At 38.4% G+C, this 19,227-nt stretch overlaps 1 protein-coding gene, 1 non-coding gene and 1 pseudogene across 2 annotated transcripts; 1 reads left to right on the top strand and 2 right to left on the bottom strand.

Moving 5' to 3' along the window:
• Positions 1–2,908: 2,908 nt before the first annotated feature.
• TRNAP-AGG (transfer RNA proline (anticodon AGG)) lies at positions 2,909–2,980 on the bottom strand. Its single transcript has one exon. It is a non-coding gene; the product is annotated as a tRNA-Pro (tRNA).
• A 221-nt stretch (positions 2,981–3,201) lies between these two features.
• On the bottom strand, positions 3,202–7,532 carry LOC4350614 (obtusifoliol 14-alpha demethylase). Its single transcript, XM_015761946.3, has 3 exons — positions 7,330–7,532; positions 6,455–6,937; positions 3,202–4,587 (listed from the first exon to the last, which is right to left on the bottom strand). The coding sequence occupies exons 2-3, from the start codon at positions 6,923–6,925 to the stop codon at positions 3,586–3,588; spliced, it is 1,473 nt and encodes a 490-aa protein (XP_015617432.1). The 5' UTR covers positions 6,926–6,937; positions 7,330–7,532; the 3' UTR covers positions 3,202–3,585.
• Positions 7,533–14,891: 7,359 nt separating this feature from the next.
• Positions 14,892–18,951, top strand: LOC136354197 (protein FAR1-RELATED SEQUENCE 5-like; annotated as a pseudogene).
• The last annotated feature ends 276 nt before the right edge of the window (positions 18,952–19,227 follow it).

The raw sequence follows: 19,227 nt of genomic DNA, 5'->3' as shown, positions 1-19,227 counted from the left end.
CCTTATTTTATTTAATTTTCGTCATCAAGCACAAGCATAAAAAAAATATAGTATATACTCCAGGTATCGCGGATGAAACAATTCATTTTTGCCATTGAAAGGTCAGGCTATCTATCACCTGTTACTATTATGGGACTGTTCACTTTGATACCATTTTCAACCTTACAAAATTTTGGTAAAGTTATAAACAAGTAGCTACATTTAGTTTCCTGCTAAATTTTAGTAACTATATAAAAAATCCTGCCAAAATTTTGGTAATGTTTTTTTCATTAAAGTGAACAGCCCTACATATACACATAATTTCATCTTAACAGCCGCATTAGTGCTAGTATCATTTCCTATCAGGAGCGTAGCATGATTTAGTACGATTGGAAGGTCTCATTCGCAAAAAGGCGAGATGCGAATAAAAATAAATAGCCCGTGCCACGGTGGGGCGCCTCTTCCGGATAAGGAGGCCAGAACGGGGCCCCACCTGTCGGTCCCTATCCAGATCGATCCGCTGCACCCTACCAAATATGAAACGCCGAACAACCAGCGGACGGCGACTACACTACGAAAATTGTTATGCATACGGCCTGCCTCTTCGACTTATATACGACTAAATTTGATCAACATCAATAATTATAAACGATTATAATGTATATAAACATATTGTCTCGTTCTTTTATCCAACAAGAGTTGGATGAAAATTAATATTTTCGTGGCACACTTTTCAAACTACTAAACGGTGCGTTTTGTGTGAAAACTTTCTATATAAAATTTGCTTTAAAATCATATTATTCTATTTTTCAAGTTTATAAATAATTAAAACTAATCAATCATATGTTAATACCACCTAGTTTTGCGTAAAAAAACTTAATCTTCATCTTTATCTTTATCTTTAGGAGAAAAAGAACACCACCATAGTTGACTAAATTTGATCAGCATTAATAGTGAGTATGAATCGACATATATATATATATATATATATATATATATATATATATATATGAATAGATTCATATTTAGAATTAAGTGTTTTTTTTCTAAGACGTAGCAAGTATGAATATGAATATGAATCTAGATATATACAAATGTGAATATGGATATATACAAATGTTTTAGAATATACTTGCTACGTCTTAGAAAAAATATGAATCTGGATTCATATTTAGACGGCGTACTCGCGTTGGCAAAGCTGATGATGAGTTGCTGTTCCTTCTCGGCGCGAATAATCCTCTCCCTGTCTTATCCGATCCATCTTCTTTGTCGCTGTCGCACCTCGTGGACTTCCTTCTCTTGTTTTTTCGGGGACCCTCTCGGACTAATCATACAGTTATGTATTATTCGGTGCTCTTGAATCTTGATTAGTGATGGCTACCATTATTCTTTTTTCTCCTGCAGTAAGTTTCATTCGGGAAGTGATTTGTATTTTTTTTTTCATTTTGGGATTCGACAGAAAATCCTCAACAGATACAGTATCTGTACAATTATAGTGTATAGTGTAGTTTCTATATAACTACATGTAAGTAGTATATATGTGACTTGAGTGTAGTGTAAATAGAAAAACACGTACTACTCCGTCCAAATATTTGGACATGTACAGATTCATTGCTAGTATTGGTCTCTTTTTTTTTTTTTTTGACAGCGGTCTAGTATTGGTCTCTTTTTTTTTTTTTTTGACAGCGGTATAGTTCAGTGGAGACTGGATATGTGCACTTGAAACTTAGAGGCTGCGGGTTAATTCGATCCCTGCCCTAACGTGTGTAATATATTTTACCCTACTCACGTAGCACAAATCTCAAAGCGCATATAATTCGAAAGTTGCATAGCAATCATATTTTATTTTTAGAGCTTTTCAAAAGGGTCATGCTGCAAACGAGTTCTCCACTTAAGTTAATTGTAGAGCACAGAAAACGATAATGTTATACTCCCTTCCTCTCAAAATACAACTACTTATTATGCTATTTTTTTTCTAAAAAAAAGACATCAAGGTTAAAGTGAGAAATGGTTGTGATTTGTTGAGTTAAATTAATTAATTAATTAGGAAAATGTTGTAGTAGTTATATTTTGAGAAAAAAATTCTAGAAATAGCTATATTTTGAGAGAGTATTATACCTCGACGTAACTCTTCATTTTCAAAGTTTGGTCAATTATTGCACCATATTTAGGGCTTATTAATTTGCAGTGCCATGTTTTGGTTGGTAGCAAAGAGGTGGGTACGATGAACGTTTGGATTGTTACTAATTTTGGCGTGGAGTTCTTTTTTGTTTGCTTGGCATTTCTAAATTTTGACAAAATAGAGAACCAATTCAACAGTAAGTTCGTTGCAACAAGGCAACTTTTTTTTTTTTCACGGAGTACTCTTTCTATTGCATCTTTTTATTTGTTTGTTGCTTACCTGCTTGTTTCAATGCTTTATTTCGATAAAGAAAAATACGATCGGAGAATGCAATAATTGCTGTGGTCACATTAATGAAAGTCGCAGCATAACTAGAGAATCAGGAAAGTACGCTTTCTATTGCATACTACTCCCTCCCTGTTGTTACATATTAATTGACGTTTTAGACAAGATTAAGGTCAAATTTTTATAACTTTGACCATCAATAACTTTAAAAATATTTAGTTTAAAGCATTGAACAACATATATAGATTTGTCTTTCAAAGCATTATAATAAAAGCAATATATATTATATATATATATTATAATAGAAAAATAAGGTCAAAAGATATATTTTATAGACCGTGTTATTGTCTAAAACGTCAATTAAAATGAAACCGGAGGGAGTACTATTTTATTTGTTTGTTGCTTGGCTTGTTTCAATGCTTTATTTCAATAAAGAAAAAAACGATTGTAGAATGCAATTATTGTTGTGGTCACATTAATGAAAGGCACAGCATAAATAAAAAGAATCAGGGAAAAAAATCAGGGGCATTCCGAGAATTGAATTCGGGACCTCTCGCACCCTAAGCGAGAATCATACCACTAGACCAAATGCCCTTTTACGATTACTTTTCAAAATTACGGTACTTGACCAAGGTTATTTGGCTCGACAGACGATAATTACCCATGACATGCATTCGCCGTCGAGCACGCCGGCGACCAATCCGCCGGCAGAAGACGGCGCCTTCTCCGGTGATCTCCAGCAGACCAACATTTTTCTCAAGATGACAGCAATTATTGACCCGAGCAGATGATCTTTTACAAGTGGAGAGCACTGGTTGCAGAGACAACTCACATTGCCATAGTTTTATTCTCATTTCCATTCCATTACATATAAGTATTATTTGTTCAGACTTCAGACATTATGTCCAAAGCCATATGAAATAACGGACGATGCAAAGATTCAGGTACAATCCAGGATGCTTCAAGTCTAATAACACAAACACAAATCGTTGCCAAGCAACCCAGAGGTACAGAAGTTGCAGAGATCAAGCTTGATTTTTCATGGCAGGAAGCAAATCACAGGATCCTAAAACGACTGAAACACCCTAATACAAAGCTGGCAGAAACTTACACGGATCAAATACTGACAGAAAGGGAAAAGAAGAGAAAAAAGGCGAAAAGCGCGACAAGCATCGACTCCTAAGGTTGAAGGTGGCATCCTAGTTGTCGACGACGAGCTTCCGCCGCTTGAAGTTGACCATCACCTCGTCCTTGATGCCGACGACCATGGCTTTCCAGTTGGTCTCCGGGAAGGGGGAGACCAGCTCGAACTCAAAGTTCCTCAGCAGGTGAGTCCATATGGCCTTGATCTGTAGGTAGGCGAAGGGCTCACCGAGGCAACCGTGCCTGCCGCCACCAAAGGAGATGTACGAGAAGGCGCCCGCTGCCTTGTCCTCCTCCCTGCCTGGTGCGTAGCGGTCGGGGTCGTATGAGTCGGGGTTCTTGAAGATGTGAGGGAGCCTGTTGGCGAAGGCTGGAGATGTCGCGACGATGTGGCCCTTCGGGATGTCGAACTCTTTGCCATCCTTCGTTGTCACTGAGAAGTCGTTGTGTGACTGGCGGAGCAGCATGATTAGCGGTGGGTGAAGACGGAGCGCCTCCTTGATGCACCTGTAGAGGACATCCATCTCTGCCAAGATGTCATGATCGATCTTGTCCCCGTGCCGCTTCATGACCTCCTTCTGCTCCTCTTCGGCTGCTGCGAAGTACTGCTTGAAGCGAAGCATGTAGGCCCCAGTCCAGGTTGAGGTGATAGAGCTAGTGTGCTGTCCAGCAAATAGTGCTGCAATAAGTAGGCCGGTTATTTCACCTTCTGTGGTTGAGCGTCCACTCTTGTACTTCGAATCAATGAAGCACTGCAGCATGTCTTCCTCAGCCCGTCCAGAGGCCTTGCGGGACTTGATGATGGTGGCGAAGATTTCCTTCAACCGTTGCCGTGCCCGGTCACGGCGGCGGTGTGCAGGAATTGGGAGGTAGGGGAAGATGACACTGACTGGCTGCATCCCATTGTCCAGATCATGGAAGAGAGAAGAAACATCATCAAAGAGCTTTTCTCGCACCTCCCTCCCGAGCAAGCACCGACTAGCAGTCAGAATGATGAGATGCTCCAGCTCATACTTCAGATCCACCGTTCCACTTTCTCCCCACTTAGAGAAGTACTCCTGTAGGCAAGGTTGCATTTGCAGTTGAGATTAATCATCCAAGATGTATGCAATGATGTAATGATTGATGAAAACAAGACAGAACACAGTAAGACAGTAAAAAAGCCTTAGTAACAGGATTTATCTTGACATGCTATCTAAACGCTAACATGTTACTACAATCATGACACTGAGTGTTCAACATCAAGCCAAATGTCCAGTGACTTGCATAAAGATGGTCTGTATAATCTATTCATAAAAACTATCGATATAATATTATTATATGAAAAGAAAGCATGCAAAAAGTTTATATAAAATTATGCCTAGCTTTTTCTTTATGAACAAACCATGTTATTGTGAACAAGGATGAATAAGATGGAGTGCCATAAAATTGGAATTGCAAAGGAAATGAGATGATGCACAATACACATGTGCTGTGGTATGCACCTATTTGTAAAGCGAATATAACAGAGGAACACGTCAATTCAGTTTCTTGTTGAAACAACAGTTGCTGCCAATTATGTCCTGTTTTGCTGCACCAAAAAGTTTGGAGTCTTATGGTGCATTTCTTGAGTACATCTTAAGAAAAGGTACAGTTGACCCACAGGTCTTGGTTAAGTCAGATAGATACAAGAATGTTGGTTGTGACAGCCTGACAGGATGCAAACATTTTATCATTGACCTCCAGAACTTAACGTCACATAACAAGGTTTAGTTTGTTTCCTCAGTCAACTAAAAAACAGGTCTTTGTAACTCAAGCTATATATCAGCGCTGTGTTTAGTTCCAAAGTTTTTCTTCAAACTTCTAATTTTTCCATCACATCAAAACTTTCGTACACACACAAACTTCCAACTTTTCCGTCACATCGTTCCAATTTCAACCAAACTTCCAATTTTGATGTGAACTAAACACAGCCCAAGCATGTCCAACGTTTATACACTATTGATCAAACTCATACAAGAAACAAATTAACAAGAAAAAGCTAAGCATAATTTGATATCATAAGATCTCAAATACAACCAGCAGCAGTTCAAATCTCTACAAGACTTCAGAAACAAAACATGTCACAGTTGTCAGTGTAAAATATGGCCTGTTCTGATTAAAAGATTATGGTGCTGGTGTGGACATTCATTCATAATTAAAAGATGTCATTCAAAAGTGGAGAAAAAGAAGCACATAGAAACAGTATAGAAAAGGAAAGATAACACGTAGAAACACCATCAAGCCAAAATTCAGAGTAGAACCGGAAAAGACTAACTTTTAAACGATGAAAATTAGTAATAAACAGGAAAGATGTGCAAGCTTTATTCTAAAGAACTAATTCACTAAAAAAAGGGTGGCAAAAGGCATAAAGCAAAGCACAAACGGATAACAGCATACTCCTAGCACGAACTCCATGCCACTGGAAAACACTGTTGACAGTGATGCACATATACTGATATATTTGGGTTTGAGAAAAAAAGACAAAAGGTGATGTATGGTAGCCACGTTCTAACTTCCAGAAAAGCCACGCACAACATATTAGACGTGTTGATACACACCATGACACCAACATGTTGAGTAATCAAACAGGATTAACAACAGCTCTGAATTGACGTATACATATAAGAAAAAGCAATCATGCTGAATATTAGATCACCAAGCTTTCCTATCAAAATTGACATAGCACATCTATATCGAGATTGTATCCTTTTGTCTAAGGGCTAACTACAAGTTCAATGCATAATGATCCGCATGACTGATCTTCGAAACAAATTCTACCACACATTAGCCTATTACAATCAAGTTTGATGATATATCCAAGAACAAGCATCTCATGCTAAGTTACTATGCGACAACCATCCTAACAATATATGAACAATTGCGTGAAACGGAAGCGATTCTCACCTCAGCCTCGACAACCATCTGGTCGACATAGCTGCGGAGCTTGTTGGCGCGGAGCGCCTCGGTGAAGAACCTGAACTGCTCCTGCCTGACGGAGTAGTCGACGTCGAAGACGACGCCGGGGCCGAAGGTGGGCACGTTGAACTTGTAGACCTCCTGCTGGCTCATCTCGGCCTCGTTCCCCTTGAAGAAGTGCGCCGACACCTCGGGGCCGATGAGGAAGGTGATCTTGCGGCTGAGGATGGGGACGGTGAAGACGCTGCCGAGGCGGGCGTACTCCTCCCGGATCATCGGGATCGGCCCCCGCATGAAGCGGAGCAGCCCGCCCACCAGCGGCGCCGCCGGGATGGTCGGCGGGAGGCGCTTCTTGCCGCCGCCGGCGGAGCTCAGCAGCAGCTTGATGAAGGCGAGGGTGGCCACCAGCAGCGCCGCGCCGGCGATGAGCCGGTGGTTTGGGTCGGCGAGATCCATCATCTTCGTCGTCGTCTGCTCGACCAATTGCCATCGATTAGATCAGGGATAATACAGATTAATCAAGATGACACATACGAAAAAGAAAAAAAAACAAGATTCCAAAGCCTCGTTCGCATCGAAGACACTCTAGGAAAGAAAAAGAACACAAATGCAGCATCAAAAACAGTGGAAAAAAATACAATTGTTCTTCCACACTCATCTTTCCACATGACAAACAAAAGTCACTTTTTGAAAGAAAAAAAAGAAAAGAAAATCTCTAGATCGGAGAGAACAGCGCCGGAAATTCTCTGGTTTTTGGCCATGTGCCGCGCCCGGGACATATGATAGAGAACAAAAAAAAGAAAAGAAAAAGGAAATCAAGAAACGCAGTAGGATGATGAGATCCGATCTTGGATGGAGCATACCTTCTCCCTGCTGCTGCGGGTGTGGGGGGGGGGGTGGAGGGGAGTGTGGAGTGGAAGTATAGACTGGAGAGGGGTTTATATAAAGGAAAGCAGCAAAGATTCCTCCGAGGAGAGGTGGTGGTGGGAATGAGGAGGGGTTTACTGCGGGCGGAGATGGGAAACCGGGGCGGCAGAGATTTGCAGAGGAGAGGAGAAGGGAGGATGCGCGGCCGGGGAAGGAGGAGGGGATTTTGGGGGGGCCCCACCTGGCTGTGACGCTAGCTGGCGACCACGTGTGTTTGCACGAGCACACGACGTCCACATGTGCAATGGTGGGTGTGGGTGTGTCATGGGCGGGGGATCGTGAGTGGAGCCGGGAGCCGTAGAGGAGGGTCGCTCTCTCGCCGGCCGCCGATGGCGAGGGGGGTTTTGCCGGCGGGCCACGCCAGCTGCGGGTGAGCGAGGCAGGCACGGGACTTGAGGATCATTAATAACACTCAGACAAAATAACACTGACACCGTGTTTAGTTGCAAATTTTTTTTTCAAACTTTCAACTTTTCCATCACATCAAAACTTTCCTATAAACATGAACTTCCAACTTTTCTATCACATCAAAACTTTTCTACAAACATAAACTTTCAACTTTTCCATCACATCGTTCCAAGTTCAACCAAACTTCCAATTTTAGCGTGTACTAAACACACCCTCATGCAGGTGCGCGAGTTAGACAATTAGACTCACCCTCTAAATAATCTAGTCAATTTAATAGCTAATATATATAATAATTTTTAATAAATATAATAGTTACCTCTCAACCACGTATACTATAATATTAATATCTGATCTCACCTATCATACACATTGTATCTTATAGTCTATGGTCCCATTGATCTTCTCTCTTATTTTTTTATCTTCTTGATACATGTTTATAGCTTGGCTTATAGTGTGCTATTGTACATGCTCTAAACAGTACTCCCTCCGTCACAAAATAATACTTCATCTATTACAAAATAAATTAATCTTAGTACGAGACATAGCCTAATACTAAATCTAGACAGGAACATGAGTCAAATCCTATTATAGGTTAATTTATTTTACGAGGGAGTACATTTTTATGCTCTTTAAAATATCATATAATAATATTTTTGTTTAACAAAATTAAAAATAATTTACCGTGCGTTAATGATTTTGTTGTTTTGCGTCTAACGGGACGACAGTGTCACTATCGACAAACGTGGTTATAGCACAAGTCATGTTCATCAATTAATCATACTACAGTACTACTAGTACCGGTACTAGTACGTGTACGTGTTTCAGTTATTGGTGCACGGTTGCTGCAATAGTACGTTAACGTGAAGATGTACGTCTAGTTGTATAGCCTAATTTCGTGGTTTTAGCTATAGGACATCGTTTGAAGTGATTTTTGGCAGAATACACTATGTAAATGTAATAATTTTTTAGGAGACACCACATCCATTATTTTAATGTTTTCGTACTGACGACCTAGATGGTGCCCACTTTTTAGGTGGCATGATCGAATTGTGTTTGTATGTTTTGTTTAGGATAACTGGCTCTGTGCATGGAGAGAATGTACTCCTTGATAAGCTCATCCATATTAGAGGTGGAGCTACTATGAGCGAAGTCGTACTTGACGCTAGCGGTAGTGGAGGCGATGAGGGAGGCAAACCTTCCTCCCTACGTAAACGAGGCGCAGGTCGCGGCTGTCCTCGTGGTCGGCAAGAGGTGGGCGAGCACGGTGCCCTTCATATCATTCAACGCCGAGTATATGCCGAGTGCATCAATACGGTTCTTGAGTCGGTGACTCTCACAAAGAAGTGGATCCTCCGAGGCAACATGTAGGAGGACACCCCTGTGGCGTTGGCAGTGTCACCGGGTGGTCTATCAGCACCTCTCGGGACAGCGGCATGAGGGCATGATAAGGCCTGTCAAGGCGACCCTTCAAGGGTCGGCAGTGCTTGCAACCAAAGTCGTTGACGTAGGATATGTTTACATTGAGACCGTTGCAGTGGTGGCGGGGAAATCATGGCCGGAGAGGAGAGGAGGATTTAGGATGTAGAGGGGTAATTTGGTTTCGCCATAAAAAAACTGAAGCCCATATCGTGTCGTCATCACAAAAATATTAAAGTAATGGGTGTGGTGTTATATTTACATAGTGTATTTCCATACAATGATACAAGTCATTTCATATAGTATTCTACAGCTAAAACTATAAAGTCGTGATGTCTTATAGAAAAATTTGCCCCTATAATATAAAAGAACGGGGGAGTGAACTTATGGGTTAGACAAGAGACTTTTGTGATTATTCATTTATTTCCTTTATTTTTTACAATTTCGGTGTTGGCTATTGTCTTTTTTAACTTTGTCCGTTAATAGTTTTTAAATAAACAAAATGACTAGTGCTGTCTAAAACACTACCAAAGTTGCAAAACAATATTACAACAAGTTTAATAACAAACCCAGGTACGGGCTATAATCCATATCCGCCAAATTGAGAGAATATGGATATTAGATTTGAACAATACAATAGTTTACCTATAATGTTGCCTTCACTTTACTCTTTTCTCTCTCTCACTTCTCCATTTATTTTGTCTCTTGTTCTTTCTCTGTATCCTTTCCCAATTTAATTTGTCTATTTTTAAGCACATTCTTGATCTTATATAATTAAGAACCAACTCTTTTTCCTTTCTCTGGTTTCTCTCCTCGACATGTCCAGAAGTATAATATAATGAAGTACTCCAGGAGTAACTATAAGCTTATACTAATGTGCTAGCTCTTGCAATTGCGTGGAACTGTTGAAAGAAATATTGATATTTCTTATGTTTTATACAAAACTGCCATTAGATTTTTCCTTACATGAGACAAAACCACTACTGCGAAAACAATGTTCCTAGATGAATCTTACCAATTAATATTGCCACTAGCTCACCAATTAATATTGTCCGTGTTCTTCATTTGGATCCTCCTTTTGCATTCATAAAAACTTAACCACCATTAACGTGTGGCAAAATACATGTTTATGTGTATTTATTAAAAATATTTCGAGCATTCTGTTAAAAAAGGAATAAACTCAAACAGTGCAAATATTAAAAACATAATAAAAGTATTTGAAAAACAATACAACAGATAAAACAATAAAAAATATATACAACTATCTATACAAATAAGGAGTCTTAAAAAATATTATTTTTAGAGCCCTGTTGCGAGCACTTGAAAGGAACTAGTCTCATCGGTTGCCAAAAAGTTATTATAAGCAGTAACGACTTATTAGCGACTATAAAATAATTTATTTGTAAAACTTTTATAGCTAATGCTGAAAAAGAAACTACATTAAAAATATCTTAAAATCAACTTTAAAATTAAAAAAATAAATTTTGAAATTCAAATTTTAGCTTTGGCTTTGACTTTTTATACCAACCGATGGGGCTCTAAAATAATGATACTATGCAACTCAAATTCTTTGTAACTAGCTGAAATCCCGCGCGTTGCTGTGGGAGTTTAACATGATAATAATAAGTAAAAATAAGATAGCTAGACAATATAAGATTACGCAAGTTAACGTGGTTTATAATAATTTAAATTTAAATAGTATATAGAATGGTAATTCAAATATAAAAGTAAGGTGATATGACTTTGTGAAAGAAGAAAAATATTGAGATAGTTTGGACTGTAGATTAATCATCTAGAAACTAAAAATAATTGAGGTGATATGGCTTAATGCGAGAGGAAAAGGAGAAAGATAATTTGGACCATAGATTAATCATTTAAGCACTAAGAACAATTGACGTGATATGGCTTAATGAGATAAGAGAGAAATAACACTAACTAAGTGATGATGAACTATATAGGTACATAGCATATTATAAAAAATAATAGAAATACATATTGAATATTATGTGAATTATGTGGGATGATGATTTAACATGCTTGTATTTCAAATGCTCTAAAATTTAATAAATTATAAATTATAGATAATATAACACGTTTTCATGATGTTTAAATTTAATTATTGTTAGTGGATGATGATGTGGCATCTTTGCATATCAAGCTTTAGGAGTTAGGCCGGGTTTAGTTCCCAACTTTTTCTTCAAACTTTCAACTTTTCTATCACATCAAATTTTTTCTACATACATAAACTTCTAACTTTTTTCTTCAAACTTTCAATTTTGACGTGGAACTAAACACACCCTTAGTGGGTTTATAGTAAGAAAGGATGCGACCAAATTCTTTACACTGTTATCAGGGCAGTGAAAGCAATGAGATGTGGACCACTCTTTTCGAGGCCCATATGTCAATGTGATACAGCGGAGTTCCATGTCTATTTGTAATTGTTGTGGTATAATTTTCACAACTTGTTTGCTTTTCTGTTTCAGCACTTATCCAGATTCTTTCCTTAGAAATTGTGTTTTTTTTCCCGGATGGAGTACATGCTTTCAAAGATCACATCCTCATCTCATCAAAACCAAATTAAATCAATCAGGCCGGACCACCTCCAACTCAAAGTGGCAGTTGTTCGATTTGTCACTTTCTGCCATCATGCTTTTGCAGTTCACTTCCATAGTTCCATGTGCACATCCTTTTTAAATATGAAATAAACTAACCTAATTCCGAGCCACGCCCAACTCAAGTGACAGTCACATGACTTGATTTTGATTCTTATTCTCAACTCCAACATAATCCAAAACTAGCCAAATAAGTAAACATAATTTGATATATAGACTATGCAACCAGTGGCTACTCAAAACAAGTTTTACAGAAGAGCAGAGCAGGTAAAATATAACGAAGCTGAGAAGCTGTAAGCCACAATACCGCAGGGGCCAACGGTATAGGCATTGAACCGGATCATATATTTGTTCTGAACTTTGGTTCGAGGTAGCTACTGAATTTGTAGAGCAGATCAGAAGCTGTACACAGCAAAAAGGAGCCAAAGAGACAGAATAGCTTTGGTGACAAGAACATGTGAGGGGATTAAAATTTGCAACTTGGCGATGTGAGCTATCTTGATCAGCATTGGAGTAGCATCTCGCGGCATTTTTTGAGGTGAAGCTGTATCAAGAAGTGTCACTGCAAAGATCCAAAGAAGTACATCTTATATATGGCCTCTTGGAGTTCTTATGGGGTGTGCTCTAAACTTCAGCTCCTAACTGTAACTGTAACTTCCTTGTTTGTCGTGAGCACGCTTTCCAAAAACTTTTATATAGATGCTTCTTTAAAAAAATCAAAATAATCAAATTTTAAGTTTGTACTCTCTCCATCTAATTTTGATAGTGATATTTCCAAATCTGAATTTTTTTAATAGGCATATTTCAATCCAGCAACCTATCATCTTAATGACTTTCTCGGATTTAATGCATGACTCTCCATTCTTCTACACATGATTGGCTACATAGACATTGAGAAATGTAAATATTAATGAATTGCTTGATTACGAGGAATGACTAGTAGCATATTTAAATGGATGATAAGTAGAATTATTTATTTTTGGTTTGTGTGCCAAGATGAAATATGACTATCAAAAGTAGATGGAGGTAGTAATAATTAATACTTAATAAATCATGCATTAATGACTTGCCTCGTACGTTTTACGTATGACGAAAAGTCCAAAACCAAAATGAAGGTTCGAACGCACCCGGGAACCGTTGATGAGCCATGGAAATCCCAAAATACTATGCTGCTGTTATATATGAGAGAGTTAGGGAGAAGTGGGAATTGGAATTTTCAGTGCCATCTTATGAAAGAATGTTCATTTAGAAGCATGAGTATGCTTTATATAGTCACTGTGTATCCATCAAAGTTGTTAGGTTCAATTCAATTACCTAAAACAAATCTACAATTTGTAGGGCCTAACAGTAATTGCCATGCTAATCAAAGAAAGACTGAATAAATTTGGGATTGGGTTATAACGCTTCAGATTAAGAAAAAGGCTTTACATCACAAACACCTTGCTAATAAATAGGATTATTTATATTGGTGTGATCAAATTATAAGGATTCAACAATGGAATGGGGTTATGTTTGACAACAAGAGAGCAAATTTTGTTAGTTGGCAAAGGCTCCTTAAGGAAGACTTTTATTTGCTTCTCCTTTTGTCTAAATGTAAGAGAGATACCTTCCTTGTTACTTCTATTTCAGTTTAATAAAATTATAATCGCAGGGACCTCCTCCTTGTTCTCTCATACTAAGAAAAATATAACGGGTCAAGATAAGGAAGAGTCCATGTCATGTATAACTCAGTAGTTATTATTTCCAAATTTCGAATTAAATGAAATTAATGGAGGTACTTAAAAATTGATACTCCAATATACACAAGTACAAGTTGGTACTAGTTAATGCTGAAGTGCAAACTTATCACTTCATGAAAAAATATGTACATAATTGAGACTCTAAACCAAGTATACCTTTGTATTTAAGAATTGAGACTCTATGACATGTATAGCTATGTATTTATTTATTTGTTCATTTCAAAAAAGTTAAATTAAGAAAATAGAAATAAAAATAATAAAGTATTAAAGTTGACTCTACATATAACTTCAATCTATTAACTTTGAATGTTGGTAAAAAAACTAAATTGATTTTGCTTTGGAGTTAACTTTTGATAAAGTTTGTATGGCAAGTACTTCCTCCGTCCTAAAATTTAGCGAACTCTAGCGTTTAAATTTTCATTTAATTCTCCTTCGTCTCAATGAATCATAACCATTTCTTAATTTTCTCACATATTTTTCATCACAATCATCCTATTTAATTTTACCTGCTTTGTGCAAAATTTCAAAAGTTTTTATATTTGGAAATGGAGGGAGTATATAAGCATGATTAATAGCTTGTTTGAACGCACACGATGGGGTATGATTCTTCCACGTAGTACTCCCTCCGGCTCAAATTATAGGACGCCCCCTTTTTAATGAAAATCAAACTCAGTAGTTTTTGACTAATAATCATACTAACTATATCTGTGCTACGTATTATGCATGTTATATCACTAGATTCATATTTTGAAGTACTTTCATGTGATGCTAATTTCATATTTGTTGGGATTATAGAATGGAATAAAATACTAGTCAAAGTATGTTATTAAAGACCGTATAAAAATATATAGGTCTTATAATTTGGGACAGAGGGAGTATGTACTTTTGTGGTATTTAAGACTTGTCCTTGTCAGCTTTGAATTTTGCTCATTAATTTCTTGCATTTATATTCTTGGGGACTTTCAATGCGAACGGATCTATGCACAACTGTTTGCTCGAGAGAATCATATTTTTTCGGTACTCCCTCCGGGTTGGTTTTATTTGTTGTTTGAGGTCAGTTAGCTGTGGATGAGAAAATCTGTCGTTGGAGCATTTTTCTCACGTATGGGATGAGATTGCCCTTGTGCATTGATGTTGTTATTGTTCCTAGATCAACTCCTCGTTACTCCTTGAATACTTCGTTCCTATCTCAATGGCAGCATGCATGCATGTATGCAAGTACACAATAGATTTCGAACAGGATAACATATGCGGGTTTTGAGCAAAAATCAAACAAGTAGCCATGGTTCCTACATCATGTATGAGGCTGACGATGAGGAGTCGATGGCCAGTGACTCCATGGAAGAGGTGAGCGAGGAAGAGCTCGTAGTCCAGGACTCCATGAATGCGGCCTGCGAGGAAGTGCTCATGGTCGCACCAAAGCTGCATGGGCTAAAAAAAAAGAATGGTCACTTACGATTGCTATAGACAAGCACTGATCGTATAAATTTCTTCGTCGGCCACCTTCCGCAACAATGTTGGGCCTGAGCTGGCCTGTTATTTTTTTGTTTATGTCTTCTCTTTCTTTTCTATATGGTATATAAGGGTAGAATGGTCATTTCATCCATACCGCTGCATGCAAGGATGACTTGGCATGATCACGTGGCATTTTTTGTGGGTCCAAGGACTATATTAACTCAAATGATTAATTTGGAGGACTTATTTAGACGATTTGAAACCTTAAGGATTAAAATGAGCCCGAAGCAAAACTTCAGGAACCATATTAGCTATTCACCCTTTCATTTATGTGTCACTTTTAATATATTAAATGGGTGAAATGGAAGTATGGAACCCCTGTTTGTGGGGGAACCACAAGCTTTTTCCATCTTACAGGGGTACCCCTTCACCTACCATACTCCATGTCATGGAACGTATTGTTGTTTGTGCTTATGTTATGTTACAAAGGCTATGCTACACGTAGGGTTGGTAACTCAGAAGCTTGAGTTTAGCTGTCATAGTGTGACATCACCAGCTACATGCAAGATATCGACATGTTATAGCGAGGCCACGATGTAGCTCTTGAGCTAGGCTGATCTTAATCGGTGTTTGGTGGGTTGAAAATTTACTTGTCTTTTTTTAAGTTATTCAAATCTAAAATTTGGTTTTCTTATTTCGCTGTTTCTTTTTTGTTCTTCAGATCCTTGAACCATGGTCCATGTTTTTTCATTATCTCAGTGAGAGCCAATAGATGTTTTATTTGAACGAATTAAAATGTGTGGGTAATAGTAATAGGTATTGTTCTGTAATAGCTAATTGTTTTGTCTTTTCGTATTTGAAGAAAAATTGAATCGAATTAGATTTATTATGGAAAAACTGGTCTTAGTAGTAGTGGAGAGTTTGTGTGAAAATGACTTTCAGCTACCACTTTTTTCATGAAATGATCAATTTGTAATACAAAATTTTCATAGTAATTCAACATAAATTATTTTGAAATGAGCAGACAACCATATCGTTCCTGTACATCCAGAATTGGCTCGATTGCTACTTAAAAACATGTGCAATTTTTTAAGTCATTGTAGAATGTATTGATTTTAGAGGATTAAGAAATACCCAAGCTCACAATATGGCTAGTTAGTTCTGAACGCGCAAAGATGTAGCCTAGAGGGGGGGGATGAATAGGCTTTCCTGAAAATTACAAACAAATCGCAGCGGTAAAATTCAACAGGCTCGGAACCTCCAGGTGTAGAACACCGGAACTTCCGGGTTGTCTGAACAGACCGGAACTTCCGAAAAACCTAATAAACTAACAGGGACTTGAGCTGATTTTGACGAGATGAACTACGTGATAATAGAGCAGTAGCACAATCACAGTAGCATGCACAGAAACATCACAGAGGAGAAAAAGACGATTTTTTCCCGAAGTTCAGATTTTGCAATCCTACTCTTCGTTGAGGTGCTCCAAGGAGCCGGGTCTCGATTAACCCTTTGCTTCACTTATGCAAAGATCCTAGAAGAAGTCCACGGCCTTCAACTCAACACCCCTAGCTTATTTTCAAGAATTGAGTGACCACCAAGATCCAACTCACAATTCCTTCTAGAGAAGACCACAAGTACAAGTTGCTCTACCTAGGACAACCTCTGAAAACTCAGCACAAGAATCTTTACTCACTTACCTCGTTTCCTTGCGGAGGTGAGGAGTACCTTCACAAACTTTCCTGGGACATCCACAAGATCTTTGGAAGCTCAGGGTGACACCTAACCGTCTAGGAGAAGATCTCCAAGAGTAATAAGCCCAAGTCACAGCCCACAAGATATCCAAAGTGCTCAATCAAACCTAATCTTCAAACCTTCTCCAAATCACTCATGCACTCTCATCTATTCTCTCAATCTCACAAGATAGGCTCTAGATTTGAGTGGAGGAAGCAAATGGATCTTGGGAGAGGCTAGAAAACCCTAGGGCATGAAAGAACTGAAGTGAAATGGCCAAAGGGTGAGCTGGGGACGATCTGGATATATATAATGGCTAGGTGATGTCATCTAGCCGTTACTCACATTTTTGAACTGGAAAGGGTCCGGAACTTCCTGACCACCGGAAGTTCCGGTCAACACTTAGGAAAATTTCGCCACACAAGGTCCGGAACTTCCGGCTAGCCATCTCTGTCCGGGGTAGGGCTATTTCCAAAAATAGCCCCCAAAAATATTTTAGCACTTGGATCTCACTAAGAGCACTTGTTGTATCCCAGAACCACACCTTGAACCCCTCTTAATAGTACGGTTTTTCCTAAAACTCGATTGCAAATATTACACTATCCTATGCACCCTTCGAGCTCCAACTCCGCTTGCATGTTTGTTGGGGGGGGGGGGTCTCGATCACTTACAAACATCTTGGGACTAAACACCTGAGTATCCTCAATAAAACTCATTAGTCCCTTAACCCTATTTGTCATTAATCACCAAAACCCACTAGGGGGATAAATGCAACTTCAAGTTCTAATAAAAAACAATATAGGATGGTCTTAGGAAGATAAAATGGATCATCTAACAAAGTGTCCAAGAACTGAAACTAGAATCGATTGTCAAGTTCGCATGGGTGTTGTACTAGATCAAGAGAAGGGGAAATATAAAGTGGCTGATCTAGTTTTGGAACACAATCACATCCTTCAGTTGTTAGAAACCTCGCACTTGATGGTGTCTCAAAGAAAAATTTTAGAGTTACAAGATTTTGAAATTGAGATAGCCAACGATGCAGGAATTGGGCCCAAAGCAACACATAAGTTGGCTAGTATCCAAGTTGGTGGTTCACTTAATCTCAGTTATACTCTCCGTGACCATAAAAATTATTTGCGTGTAAGCGTCAACGAGAGATGGCATATGGTCAAGCAAGAAGCATGCTCATGCATTTTCAAGACAAAATTGCTGAGAACCCGTCATTCCAATATGCATTGCAGATGGATTGGGAGGAACAAATAGCAAACATATTTTGGGTTGATGCTAAAATGATCACCACATATTTTGGTGATATTGTCTGTTTTGACACTAATTTTGGAACAAACAAGGAAAGCAGGCATTTTAGTGTATTTGATGGGTTCAATCAGTTCAGGGAAACAATGGTTTTTGGTGTTGTTCTCATGTACAATGAGACATAGACCCTCCTAAAAGCACATAATGGCAAGCAACCTAAAACAATCTATACTGATCAAGATGCTGCAATGGGAAAATAGGTAAGGAAGTGTTTTTAGAAGCATGGCATGGTTTGTGCACTTTTCATATTATGCATAATGTTGTCAAACATCTAGCTGAAGCCGACGATGAAGAATCTAGTACTTCTCCCAAACAAACAACCGAAGACAATGAGAAAGAACCAAGTATTCTTGCAGATTTTAGTGCATGTATATTTGAGTACGAAGAAGAGGAAACATTTGAACAAGCATTTAACACCATAAGAGCAAAGGCGAGCAAGCAAAGTTGGTTGGATAGTATATACAAGGTGAAAGAAAAATAGGCTGAATGTTACATGAAGGATGTGTTCACATTAGGTATGAGAAGAACAATTGAGTGAGTCTAAATAGTGAATTGCAGAGGCATTTCAAATCTGATTTTGATATCATTCGATTTCTTAAGCATTTTAAAAGGGTGGTGGAAGATAAGTGAAAAAAAAAAGCTAAATGCTGGATTTGAATCAAGGAAGAAAATACCCAGAATCAAAATGAGGACACCTATGCTAATCCAAGCTAGCAAGCTATACACACCAATTATATTTGAAGCTTTTCAGGGTGAATATGATAGGTCCATGGTAGCATGCACCACGGCATTGGACAGCAACAATTGCTATCTTGTGGCAGTTGGCAGTCTTGAAGAAAATTTAGCTTTGAGAAGGAGTACAGAGTTTTTGATGATCCTTTAGGGCAAACTAGTACATGCAGCTGTAGGCTATTCAATAGAACTGGAATATTGTGTGGCCATGCTTTGAAAGTCCTTGATCTGATAAATATCAAATCTCTCCCATCACAATATGTACTGAAGCGATGGACACGTGGAGCATGTAGTGGGACAGTACAAGACAACCATGGACGAAATATAATAGAGAACCCAAGATTAAATGATTTGCTTCGCTACAAAGATATGACCCGCAAATTTCTCAATTTGGCACTTCGAGCTGCCAGCCATCCGGAGTCATCCT

The sequence above is a fragment of the Oryza sativa genome, chromosome 11 (assembly GCF_034140825.1).
Source record: "Oryza sativa Japonica Group chromosome 11, ASM3414082v1".
Lineage (NCBI taxonomy): Eukaryota > Viridiplantae > Streptophyta > Magnoliopsida > Poales > Poaceae > Oryza > Oryza sativa.
Note: the sequence above shows the minus strand (reverse complement) of the source record. Positions and strands in the feature narration are given on the sequence as shown.